Source organism: Pararge aegeria, chromosome 6 (assembly GCF_905163445.1).
Source record: "Pararge aegeria chromosome 6, ilParAegt1.1, whole genome shotgun sequence".
Lineage (NCBI taxonomy): Eukaryota > Metazoa > Arthropoda > Insecta > Lepidoptera > Nymphalidae > Pararge > Pararge aegeria.
Window position 1 is genome coordinate 3059082 of NC_053185.1, and position 13896 is coordinate 3072977.

Here is a 13896-nt window from a genome sequence, read left to right on the forward strand (position 1 = left end):
GCTGTTTGGCGTTGTGGGCAGTGATCCTGCTTTCTGTTTTGTGGTGGTAAGGCCGTGGGTTCGATTCTCACTACGGGAAAATGTGTGTGTGATTAACACGAAAACAGTGAAAACTAGTACAAGTATTTATACGTATTACGGTCATCTTAGTGCCCATAACACAAGCTACGCTTACTTTGGGGCTAGATGGCGATGTGTGTATTGTCGTAGTATATTTATTTTATTTATTTTTCCTTCCAATTTTCTAAGAGAATGTTCAGCTTATTACAGGTTTTACACAACATTTAAAAGTACTTTCGAAATTAAATATGGCATAATTTGTTTGAGTCAATTTACCTACATATATTAATACAAATGCTCTATAAAATATATGGCTAAAATTATTATATAAATTAATTTATAAGGTAATAACGCTAAAAAATAAAAAAGAATTAAAATAAAAGTCCAAGTTTGGTTAAGCTTATTAATAATTCACAATAACTGCTAAAGTGTAGTGGTTTTTGATGCTTTAATATTAGTCGTGTACACGTTTTCTATATGTTCTTAATAATGTGGCGTGAAGTTAGAATCTGTTAACTGCCTCACTTCAGGAGACAACCACCCACAAGAAGCCAAAAGAGACGACGCCGCACGACAGGCCGATGTCGTGTGCCGCGGGCTGGACCGAGTGGATCAACCGCGGCGACTCCTTCATCGACTCCTCCGGTGCCTCCGTCGATCTGGAACCGCTGCCCGAATTCTATGAACTAGTGAGTGACTATAACAGTTTTTCAATAGAGTAACTCAAAAATTGGTACTGTTTTATGCATAATGAACTGTGCGAAATGATGAGTTTATCGCACTAGTGATTTTTACTTTTCAGTTTTAAATTTACTGCTTTCAGCTTGTTTGTTTATCCAATAAGATTGTTTTCTACTATTTCATTTAACTACTTCTTGATCACACTGTCACACATATTAAAATTCGTATACCTAATTGAAAGACAGACTTGACAAAATAAACGGTTCTGTATCTAATATTAAAAGTATTCAAAACAGTTTCCGTGAAGTTGCTGAACGCGTATCAAATACGATGATAGGCTACTTTTAGTCATAAAAAAAATCCAATCCCATCGGTGGTTCACGTCCTTCCTTCAACGCCGCGTTATACCCGTGGTGTAATAGTCTGTACTACACGTAATTTTATATTGCAAATACGGGTAAAGATTTATTCACCGCGGGTTACACCGCGGGGCGCAGCTCATATTTATATATTTTAAGGTGATTGGATGTAACCATAAAGCCTTTTTTCGGTCACCTCAACCAATTACATCAGGCGAGTCACTGGGGGCCGCTTGCCTCCAGCGGCTCCCAGTGACTCGCCTGATGTAATGCGGGGTCGCCATTCCAGCACCTTAAGACCCCAACGTCCATCGGTTCTCCGAGCTATGTGCCCTGCCCATTGCGACTTCAGCTTCGCGACTCGCTGAGCTATGTCGATAACTCTAGTTCTGCTACGGATCTCCTCATTTCGGATTTGATCACGTAGAGATACTCCTAACATAGCTTTTTTCGGTGTGTGTTTCTTAATTGTATTACTTTAATCTCTTAAAATTTTAAAGACTATCGGGTCGCCGATGTGCGAAAAAGGAAATATGACCGGTATTGAGTGCCGCACGGCCACAGACCACAAGTCCCCCAAGGAGACGGGCTTCAACGTCGAGTGCAGTCTGGAGAAGGGCCTCGTCTGCTCCGAGACCGAGAAGACATGCCCCGACTTCGAGATACGCGTGCTCTGCCAGTGCGAGATAGGTAACTCAATCAATAGCCTATATTCTTGTTTATTTTGCGTACTTCTATAGTGTTATTTCCTACGGGATCTTGTTACGGAGCAATGCTACTGATATCGAAAATATATTCATATTACAGATCTTCTGTATGATCAATATATAAACTTAAATCAAGCGAATCCCTCCATGTGAAGTTTAAAGAAATAGGTATACTTACTGTAGCTTCACAATATAATTATATAATATAGTATTTGTAAGATAATATTTTAGTCTATATAAACAAAAAGTGGAACTAAACAGTCACCTAACAAGAAATGTTTATAAATTAGTGTCATCTGCATATCGTCTGCGGAAGGTCATTTGTGGAATTGAATATACGCTTTTATAATTATGATTCCTAAGGTAATTTCGGACCTACGAATGCATTAGGTTAAAAAAATATGTTAAAACACATTTATTACAGTGAGGTTATACAATTGATGAATTTCTTAATGACAAGGTTGCTTGGAAGCATCCGTCTCCGCATATCTGACAAGATAGGAAAATGAATGATAAAATATAAAATTTAGATGGTTGGTGTTGGAAAAGTGCAACTGCTGAGTTTCTTGCCGGCTTCTTCTCGGTAGAATCTGCCTTCCGAACCGGTGGTAGACTGCTTATATTAGGCCTACTAGAAATAAATGAATTTTGAATTAATATAGATAGAAAAATAAATGTTAAAATGTAAATAGTTGATGTAGGAAAAAAGCAACTGCTGAGTTTCTTTTTCGACTTCTTCTCGGTAAAACTTGCCTTTGGAACCGGTGGTAGAGTCACAACAAACAGACATACTTGACGTTTCAAAAGTGCTTACATCAGACCTACTTGGGACCTCCCACTTAAATTCACAGGGCTCACCCTTGCGCTAGGGAGGTCGTCACCACAACTGAATTCTGATCAGCTATCGGCTGATCAGCTATCGGCTGTTGGAACTACCAGTCTAATATTTTTTTTTTCATTCTGTATCGCAAATACGTATTAAACATCCCGCGTTATTTTTGAGGCGCCATCTAGTTTCGGTAACGCGGAAACTACGCCACAAGGAACAACATCCTATGGCGCATTAATTTTCTGGATAAATCTTAACTGTTTAATCATTATTTTTTTTCCCTACGATAGTTACTACCCCTGGTTTGATGACGACTACACCAACGACGGCCGGTATGTTTTTCTTTTAAAAATAATTATAATTATAAAACCTTAAATTCATATCATATCAAATCGACGCCGACGACCATTATGTATTTATTGTTTATGTCACCTTCTTTATTTATTTATTTTCCATTCACATTTCACGTAAATTTTCAGAGAGATGCGTATAAAAAAATTCAGACCACCTATCATTGTTTTGTAAAAGGCATTGCTTTTCTAAATAATTTATCTTTATGAAAGTGTGATTCACAGAAGCTGAAGAAACTTTCATTCTAATGAAAAACCCTAAACACCAATACCACTACATTTTGGGCATGGGAAAGTGAGCTTAATGTCGTGTGACATAAATTATGTTGTTATATAAACTGGGGTATTGCTGCTGATATTAGCACTATTTTCGTGCTGCAGAAGAAGGCTGTTCGTGCGATCTATAAAATGGGTCCGAGAGAGTCATTGAAAGATAAATTTAAAGATGTTAAAATAATGACACACATATTTGAAAATTTAATGTATGTTCACAAAAATATATCAAAATTTAAAAGAAAATGTGACTGCAATAATTTGAACGTTAGAAGCAAAAATAAACTTGCAGTACAATACACTAGACTACACAAAATAAGCAATTCATTTAAAGGAAATTGTATACAATTTTACAATAAATTACCGGTTGATATCTTGGGGATGTCACTAAAGAAGTTCAAAGTTTGTATTAAGAGAAAGCTTATAGAAAAGTCCTATTATAGTATAAAGGATTACGTAAACGATAAAAAAGCTTGGGTGTAAACAATTGCTCTAACCAGGTTTCTTCTTAAAACTTGTATATAATAACGCATCAAAAGTGCCATCTATGTGCCTATTTGAATAAAGAAATATTTGACTTATTTGACTTTATGGGTACTAAGATGACTGATGAATAATTATATGAATAATATACATAAATACTTATAATATATAGATAAACACACCCAGACACTGAAAAACATTCATGTTCATCACATAAACATTGTCCAGTTGTGGGAATCGAACCCACGGCCTTGGCTCAGAAAGCAGAGTCGCTGCCCACTGCACCAATCGGACGTCAAAAACAGTCCGACACTGTAGTACCGACCTAAAACAGTCTTCGATCACCATATAATAGGAAACAGCGAAGGAAGACTTTATAAAAAGTTTGTTTACAGAACCCTTCCAATGCCTCGACTCAACTCACCCGAACTACCAGCACCCAACCAACTGCGGCCAGTTCTACGAATGTACGCCCGACCTCCTAAACCCGGGCAAGATACACACTGTCCTCAAGAACTGCAGCGATGGCCTTATGTACAACCCCACAGCAATGGTCTGCGACTGGCCCGCGTCCGTGGTGGCAATAAGACCCGAATGTGGAGATGTTACCTCCAGTACATCAACAACTGCAAGTAAGTCACTATCATTATACCAACTGCCTCGGCCTATTTAAATGCTCTTTCGGGTATAGCCAGTGCCTGATTAAGCAACCGCGGGGCCCGTGGCAAATTCTTTAAAAGAGCCCATGATCTGCTATGGGTTCTTAAGTATGAAATGGTAAATATACAATTCAAAACTCAATACGTATCTTAAATACAATACGTGTTTACTATATATAGGTTACAATTTTGTAGGTAATTAATAGTGTAGTAAATTACTATGTGCGTGTGCGTGTTCGTGTGCGGGTACGTATGCGTGTGTGTACGTGTGCGTGCGTGTGCGTGTACAGTGTCAGTCAGTCAGTCAGTCAGTCAGGCAGAGATGAGTGGTATTTAATATGCTAGGCCCTTCTTCGCGCGGGGCCCGTAGCTTATTGCTACTCTTCGGTTAATCCGGTACTGGGTACAGGCCTTCTCTTTTTTAAGTTGCAGAATCGCTAAATCCGACAATTTTACTATGATGAGTGGTATTAAATATGTAGGGCCATCTTTCGCGTTGGGCCCGTAGTTATTGCTTCTCTTGCTACGTGGTTGTCTTTTTAATACGCTGTCCGTCAATTTTACTATCATTTATATCTCATGATTCGTTATAAGTAAAGAATTTAAATTTTCACATAGTTCTTTTGCTGTAAGTACTATCTACAAAGGTTGCCTGTAAGAGATTACTTGCAGCAATAAGGCCGCCTTTGCATGTCTACATTGTGTACTGTATACTCCTTATTGTTTCTTTTCCTGTATGTTATACGTGCAATAAAGTGTTTCTTCTTCTTCTACTTTTGCCTTCCGCACTACCGCTTACCATGAATATTTCGTCGTCTTCATTATCAACCAATTATCGGCCCATTACAGGGAAGAGATCTCCCAGAATGAGAAGGAACGGCTGTACACTTTCACTTCCTGTATAATCGCTGACAGATATATTTTATTTTTAAAAATAGTTTTGATGTGAAACATCTATAGGCGGAGGGTACATCTGATTGTTGGCGTGGCGACACAGGCCGAGGCGACGCATCGCCACGCTATATGATTGAATTTTTGTATTTCGTATGTAAAAACAAAACTGAATATTAATTTTGTAAAAAACTTGTGAGCCCTCACGGGACGCCTGGCAGATGTGAAACATCGTAATTGTTTTCTGTAAGTTATTGCAGATATTGCATAATGAATAGATTTGTAATAAATTTTGTAATAAAACAGTAATTATTAACCGACTTACAAAAAGTCTGTTAATAATTACTGTTTTATTACGTATAAGTACACATTTGGTTGTATATTTTTTTAATATGTGGAAAAAAATTGTAATGCTTTATCTTTTCATTATGCAATATCTGCAATAAGTTACAGATAACAATTTGGATGTTTCCCATCTACCAGGCGTCCCGTGACGGCTCACACATTATTTTTTAAGTATAACACAGGCTATCCTCACATGTGTAACGTAGTAAACAATACTGCATACAGTATACACACTACTACGTATGGACTACGTATAGTACATATAGCGTGGCGACGCGTGGCCACGGCATGTATCGCCACGCCAATAATCAGGCACCACCGCCTATAGATATTTCACATCAAAAAAACAAAAATCTGTGACGGACCACTTTATCACTTAGGGCGTGAAAGATCGAACCTATCGAATATGCAAAAAAAACATAATAAACAAGCGGCAAACGGAAAAGTTTGTCTCCGAACACTATGTCACGAGAATTGTATACACTTGTTAGAAGAAACTTCGAGGTTATCCACTAATTGTCATATCTTTATATAATTTAACAAACCAAAATTTTCGTTTTCTTTTAGAACCAACGGAAATGCCTGTACCTGTGGCACCAAGCGAGGGTTCGTATTTTAACAAGCTTTATTTTACTTGCTTCGTACCAATGTACGTACTCGTATATAGCGGAAAACGCTGGGATGTTGCTGTATGAATGGCTTCAATTCCAGCAGCGTCTCTCCTTCACCTCGACCTACTGTCACCAATTTACTTAGAACCTTTATTACTTAGTGGCATCAATACAATTCAACGATTTAACTTCAAAATAAAAAGGCCCGAACGTTCTCCGGTTTGGGAGTCCTAAATTCTGATAAACTGTTTTCTTACAAAAGTACCGGCAATAGCGCTGCCTGTTCGGTATTTGAACTTTTAAACAATGTAAAAAGGTTCCATATTATTTTTACTCATAGGTATAGGCTTGCGTACTATTTACTACTAAAAATACTATTTTTTTTCCTTATTCAACAGAACGTGCTCCTGGAACTACCTCCACCACTACAGGTTAGTTATTGAACTTCAATTTCTTTTTTTTTTCTGTGTTTCTGTTTCACCGTATCGCTCTGAACTAAGATACTATAATGGCATTTATTTGTAGATATTCGTAGAAAGTATTTTGTATTCATGCATTGACGTAATATGAAAGGACTTCGGGTCAGCGCTCAAAAACGTCCGAACTAAAAGGGCATGAAAACGCAAAAACGGTATCAATTATTCTGGTTTAAGATATTTTGCGCCAGTCTTCATTTGATCCACTAACAGATTACACGTACAAAATGACATTGCATGGTAATAACATGCAAAAACTACTCAACTAAAGTGAGAAAAGATCATGGCGTATCCTATTTCCAGTACGTAAACGATTATTTTATAATTTTAAACTATTATTTTGCTTAGAAACACAGTATTTATTTATTATTATTTGCAAATTTAAATAAAATACTGTGTATTTTATTTAAATTTGCATTAAATCTGCAATAGCTCCTTACTCCATTACTCCTAATAATTTTGACGGTTCGCTCGAAATGGGCGAAGTTACTTAAGGCGTTTTTATAGAACGCCTCCCCGTCGAAGCTGCATAAGGTGATAGATTGTTGCAAACATTAATTTACTTAAGTTTCTATACACTGAAAAAAGTTTGTATTAGCATTGCATCGTAAATTTTGCATGAGACCCGAGTTCCAATTCATATTACGTCAGTGACTTTATGTAGGTATGATTGTTATGTAGTATACATAGAGAGTGTAGAGTATTTTACCTATGTAGAAATATTCTGAGTTGGGGAAAATTTCTACACTAAATTTTCGCTTATCATAATATTGTTTGTTGGGTACCATCAAAATAAAGTGTTTAAGTGTGTTTTTTTTTCTTATTTTTATGTCTATTGACTTAATTCTATTGTTTAGTGGGAACAACGTCTGCGTGCCCACCCGGGCAAGTTTTCAAGAGCTGCGCGTTCAAATGCGACAAGTTGTGTGACCACTTCAAGCAGAGCCTGCGGAACGACAGCAAATGTTTGCCGGGACAGGTACGTGTAGCGTCCACAATATAATTATTTTTTTAAATATTAAAAATTGATGGATCAAGTACGATACCCACCTGATGGTAAGTTGAAAACGACTTCCTATAAACAGAGCGACACTTGGGGCACGGAACCACTACTACAGGTTCGCTCTGTGTCCATCAACTTGAGACATATGGGTCTTAAACCACATCAGTAAACACGCCCTTCAGACCGGAACACAGCATTTCTTCATAATATTTTCAGAGGAGTCTACCAATTCGCACTTAGCCATAGTGGTGGACTACGGCCTATGCCCTTCTCGTTCTGGGAGGTGACCCGAGGCAACCCGGCAATAGGTTAATGTTTATTTACACAAAATTAAATTATTGATACAAAATTAAATGAACAGCCTTGTCAATCATATATCTCTGACTGTCCCGCACCAGTACACCAGAAGTTGCAAATCCACAATTTTTTGTCATATACCATTTTACTAAATCCCATCTCGGAAAACAAGCTAAATACAACGAGTGATCTAAAAAGATACCTGGCATCGATATATTTCATAACTCATCCACAGTTTTTAGGAAAAAAAATTACCGAACAGGCAGTGAGTTTAAATTTTTGTCAAATTACTATGTGCACTTGTAATTAACGTGCATATCATATCAGTCCATGTTTTTGTGTGTGTGTGCTATGTTTAAAAACGTGTAATATGAATGTTGTTAGTGCTCTTAATAAATAAATAAATTATGATGACATTTATGATGTTGATGATGATTTTTTTCAACAGGAATGCGTCGACGGTTGCGTCGATGAATCGGTAGCGAATGTGAAATGCGAGTTCGGTTCCATGTGGCGCGACCACAAAACCTGCGTGCCCATCAAGGACTGTACTTGTGACGACAGCGGAAAGATCGTGAAGGTTTGCAAACTTTTTATTTTCCTTTTTATGACGTGTAACATCTATTGGCGCGCATTGGTAGTTAAATTGACCCGTTTTGCGCCACGGAAAGAATCATAACGCATTCCATCGCTGCTTCACTCAAGGTTGGGTCCCGACTCCCGACGAGGAACTCATCAACGGCTAGGAGCACAGCCGTGAAGTTTTGCAAACGCATTCAATTGTTAAAATCAATTCTAAGAACTACTATGTCATTGCTGCACTCAGGTTTGCTTCGGACTTGAAAATACTTAACAGCTAAGATTATGGGCATGAAATATTGCAATTGTGGCCATGACATAGCTACTGCGCATCGGGTTGGTACGGCAGACCATAAATTAGAATGTTTAGTCCGCCATGCTGGTTATGCTCATGATATTCTCAGTGCCAGCCCGGAATAACGTTGGCGTTGTCCATATCAGCTAACTTGACTCAAAAAGCAGATTAAAATGTTTTGGTTTCTCAATAGGTTAAGCTATCGCTTTCGGTTATTACCACCAATACCGGCAGTGGCGTGCATTGAGGGTATGCACAAGGTATGCAGATAGTATAAAATGAAGAAAATCTCCAGTACGATTAATAAATACTTAAGGGTAGGCTTTTCATAACTCTTACAATGCCTATTCTTAAGTTTTTAATTTTTCGTGCTTGAGATTTTCTTCATTTTATATCATACCCTGTGCATACCCTCTATGCACGCCACTACCAACACGGTATCAAAAACTCTTCTAGTCCTCTTAAAGAAAACTTTAAAGACATACATGATACAGGAGACTACAAATTTTTTTTTTATTGTTATCCTTCTTGGATATATAGTTATTTATTTAATAAGTTTTCTCTGACTTTCAGCCTGGTGGCGTTGTCATCTACGACTGCAAGATATGCCAATGTCTAGACAACGCGTTGCACTGCGACACAAGTGCGTGTGTCTCCACAATCAAACCCATCACCGGATCCCCGATATCTCAAATCAAAATCACAGAGACCACCCATCTACCTACTATCGTGGAAACAGTTGCTACTACTTACATTCCCGCATTAAATGCAACACCACCTGTAACTTCTACAACCCATTTTACTACGATTGCACCGTTCATCACAACGACTCCACTTTCCACCGAACGTGTCACAACTCCTACAACTCCTACGATTCCTACGACACCATCAACACATGTTCCAGTGATAAGATCGGAAACTGAAACAACTGTCATAATTATATCAACTACAGAGTCACCGCCACCGGAATGCAACCCTTCAATGTGAGTCTAACAATGCTCTTTTAATTCTTTCTCCAGGATATTATGTACCTTAGAGCACATAGTATTTACGACTTCAGCTCTTCCTTTTGGGTTGATTGATTCGGATCCCCCTCACACACCACTTGTCGGAGTTATATGCGGCTCTTTACCGTTAAATATGGCGAGGACACATAAAAGCGTGAGAGTGCTCCATAATTTCCTCAAAGGCGTGAGAAGTTACCAATTCGTACATGGCCAGTACCTATAGTGGGCCGGTAATGAGTTGATAATAAAGATGATGGAATACATATTAAAACAAGCTTCCAGTGAAGAATATCAAATTCAAATTCCAATTCAAAATTTCTTTATTCATGTAGGCCTATCTGGCACTGGCACTTATGAAGCGTTCATACATATGTGTTTACATAATTGTAACGGGATGGTGATAACTTCGTTCACCAACTTAAATCTAAAGCTACGAGGGTTCCAAACGCGCCCTGGTCTAAGAAGAGCCCACAACAAACTTAGCCTTATCTTGTAAGCTACCTAACTTTTCAGCATTCAGTAATTTCTTTTAGCACAGCCATTTCCAACGATTGTACCGATCGATTGTCATTTGTTTTATTTTTTTCAAGAATTTCTTCTGGAATGATAGAATAGACTATTTAAAGTTTTTGGTTTCTCAGGTACAAAAACCTTCTGTGGGAGGGTAAGCGGTTGCCCAAGGAATCTTTTACAGCAAGCTCGTATATCAATCCGATGTTTGAGCCTCAATACGCCATCCTGAATGGGCATGCCTCTGATAATGGTGAGCTATATACTTTTATGAGCCTGTATTTGTATCCTTGATCAACATATCTGTTTCACCCTCATTTGGAGAAGTCGATTAATAAAAAATATGTTCATCTATGACGTAATGGTAATTTACAGCTGGAGCTTGGAACCCCGAGGAAAATGATAAAAACCCGTACATCCAAGTGCAGCTTCCGCGTAGGGAGCCGATATACGGCGTGCAGTTGCAGGGCAGCCCGCTGTTCGACGAGTACGTTGAGAGCTACGAAATGATGTATGGCGACGACGGAAACGTGTTCTCAACCGTCAACAGCCCCGACGGACATCCCAAGGTCAGTAAGATCTTAAAACAGCCTGTATAAAACTATACATAAAAATTTTTTAAAAATCCTGACATTATTCCACTAGTGAAGCCCTTTCATTTGTAACCAGTTTTGAGTTTGGTGAAAAATATGTACTTAAACCGCCATTTTGGACCAATGTTCATCAAATATAGCTGAGAACACTCCCGACTAATTCACCTATCAATAAAAGTAACAAAATTCATCAGTTCAGACAATACGTTGATACCGTCACACACACACACACACACATACACGCACACACACACACAACGACACACACACACAACGACACACACACACAACGACACACACACACAACGACACACACACAGCACGTCAAACTTATAACACCTCGTCGTTTTTGCGTCGGGGGTTAAACATTAAACTTAATGATTGTTGTTGATTTCGCAGCCGACGGCCATTAGATGCAGTAGGCAGCTACCCTGCTCTCTAAGTCCTAGGCTGTGGGTTAAACTCCAACTACTGTAATATGTTTGCGCGATGCACATGAATGTTTTTTCATCAGTGTCTGGGTGTTTATTAACATAACAATAATATTCATCAACTATCTTAGTACCCATAACACAAGCTCACATCGGGGCTAGATGGCGATGTATGTACTGTCGTTGTATATTCATTTATTTATTTATTTAGATATTCCGCGGCCCAGTGGACAGCAAGCAGGCGATGAAGCAAATGATCGAGCCGCCAATCGAGGCGAAGTTCGTTCGCATCAAGCCTCTCACCTGGCACAACGCGATCAGTGTTCGCTTCGAGCTGATCGGCTGCGACGAGGTCTCCACCACCGCCGCGGAAACCACCACGGCTAGCACTACTGAGGCATTTACCACGGTAATTAAGTATTGCGTGCATGAAAAACGTGAACGCTATATGGTGACAGCAGATCAGAATGTGACCCCTCCTATTCCCGCGGGCGTCGTACGAGGTGACTAAGGGAATGTATAGGTGAATGGGCAGCATGTTTATCTGTGGTACAACTTCCATCTTCTGCTATCAATAACCTGTGGTGTTTATGGGCAAACCCTCCCACTGTGAGAGGCGACAGTCATCTGCCGGCCTAAAAAGTCCCACGAGGGACCACGATCCATGCAACTGGCTCGTAATATCGACAAATCCCAAAATATTATCGAGATATCTACCCGTTGAACTACATTCAAGAAATGTTGATTAACCAGGAAAATCTTAGTTTTCAAACTATTTCGGTTGATATGATTTTTTGGTTTGGTTCTGCAAACAAAGAAATGATCCCTTAAAAACTCTTTGTTATTGTTTTTTTTTAGCCGGAGCGCATACAGTGCACTGAACTCTTAGGTTTCGGTGGCGGGCTTCCAATCGAGATGATCGAAGTTAGCTCCAACTTCGACGCTCGGCCGTACCTCAAGCTTGATTCCGAACGCGGATGGAGGCCATTATACAGCACACCTGGAGAATGGATAATGGTGAGTACATACAAAAATAGTATTTAACATTAATATCTTATGTAAGTTTTTTAATTTAGTTTTTGATTGAGATTTATTTGAGATAAGACAACATATTAGTCTTTATAAACAAAAAGTGTATATAAACAGTCGACTTACAAGAAATAGTCATAAATTAGTGACATCTGCATATCGTCTGCGAAAGGTGCAGAAGTCATTTGTGGGATTGAGTATACGCTTTTATAATATGATTCCTAAGGTAATTTTGGACCTACCAATGTATAAGTTTAAAGAATGTGTTAAAACACTTATTACAGCGAGGTTATTATACAATTGATGAATTTCTTAATGACAAGGTTGCTTGGAAGCATCCGGCTCCGCTTTCATCTCTCACAAGATAGAAAAATGAATTTTAAAATGTAAAATGTAAATTGTTGATATTGGAACTGAATAATAGTATAGATGGTTCACAGTTACCAAATAAAGAATTATTATTATTGTTATTGTTATTTATACTGCCAAGAAGTGAGCTCCCACCTACATCTGTCTCGTTGGTAAGAAGAAGCCCACAATTCCATTATTCATATCATCAGCTCATTAACGTCCCACTTCTGGGCGCAGTCTAGATCCATTATACTGCTCCTATGCAGCTTTAGGGGCTTAAACACCTATTATAACAAATTTGTGACCCTACCTAGGACCGATGACTCGACGTGCTCTCCAAGGTACGTCGGTTGACATCGTTTAATTCCTAACTCCGGGCTGGTACCTTCTTAGAATTCTTTAATATAAAAACCCTTAAAACCTAACAATTTATGAGCCGACCCGCGTTTTGAACCTTACTTATAAGACCGCAGCACTCACTACTGCACGACGAATTATGAATTTGAAAGAATTTTGAAAAATTATTGTAATGCTGCCCGCACACGTCAATATTAATTACAAAATATTCTGCATATTGACAGTAATATAGCCTGTGTGCGGGGCATATTAAAAAGTGTAAATATTGATGATAAATATTGTCAGTGTTTATACTGTCTATAAAATTAACTGTGTGCGCACAACCAAATACTGAAGCAGTACCGATAGCATGACTTCTAATCCCCAGTTCAACTTCACATCGCCTCGCAACCTAACGGGTATCAAAACGAAAGGGGGAGAGAAGGGCCACGTTACAGCATACAACGTCATGTATACCAGCGATCTCAAGACCTTCAACCCTGTTCTCGATAGTTCCGGCAAACCCATACTGTTCCCCGCGAATTTCGACAAGGACAGTGTTGTCTTGAACGAGTTCCGACCGCCTATACACGCTCAGTACCTCAAGATATTACCCGTCAAATGGGAAAAGAACATAGAGATAAGTGTAGAGCCTATCGGATGCTTCGAACCCTACCGTGAGTATAAAATTTAGATTCAAATTAAAACAAATGTTTTATTCATGTAAACCTTATCACAGGC

The 13896-nt window shown here is 38.7% G+C and overlaps 1 protein-coding gene across 3 annotated transcripts in view; it reads left to right on the top strand.

The window, feature by feature from the left end:
- Positions 1-13896, top strand: part of LOC120624559 (hemocytin) — an 89075-nt gene that overhangs the window by 41887 nt on the left and 33292 nt on the right. For 2 of the 3 annotated variants that reach the window (XM_039891190.1, XM_039891189.1), the window contains exons 32-45: positions 591-749; positions 1601-1790; positions 2927-2968; positions 4138-4374; positions 6205-6243; positions 6647-6679; positions 7582-7703; positions 8473-8604; positions 9472-9881; positions 10547-10668; positions 10791-10984; positions 11651-11848; positions 12298-12456; positions 13544-13832. In XM_039891190.1, the coding sequence (XP_039747124.1) occupies positions 591-749; positions 1601-1790; positions 2927-2968; positions 4138-4374; positions 6205-6243; positions 6647-6679; positions 7582-7703; positions 8473-8604; positions 9472-9881; positions 10547-10668; positions 10791-10984; positions 11651-11848; positions 12298-12456; positions 13544-13832 (2326 nt within the window). The remainder of the gene's footprint in view (positions 1-590; positions 750-1600; positions 1791-2926; positions 2969-4137; positions 4375-6204; positions 6244-6646; positions 6680-7581; positions 7704-8472; positions 8605-9471; positions 9882-10546; positions 10669-10790; positions 10985-11650; positions 11849-12297; positions 12457-13543; positions 13833-13896) is intronic. The other variant, XM_039891191.1, reaches the window with a different exon arrangement.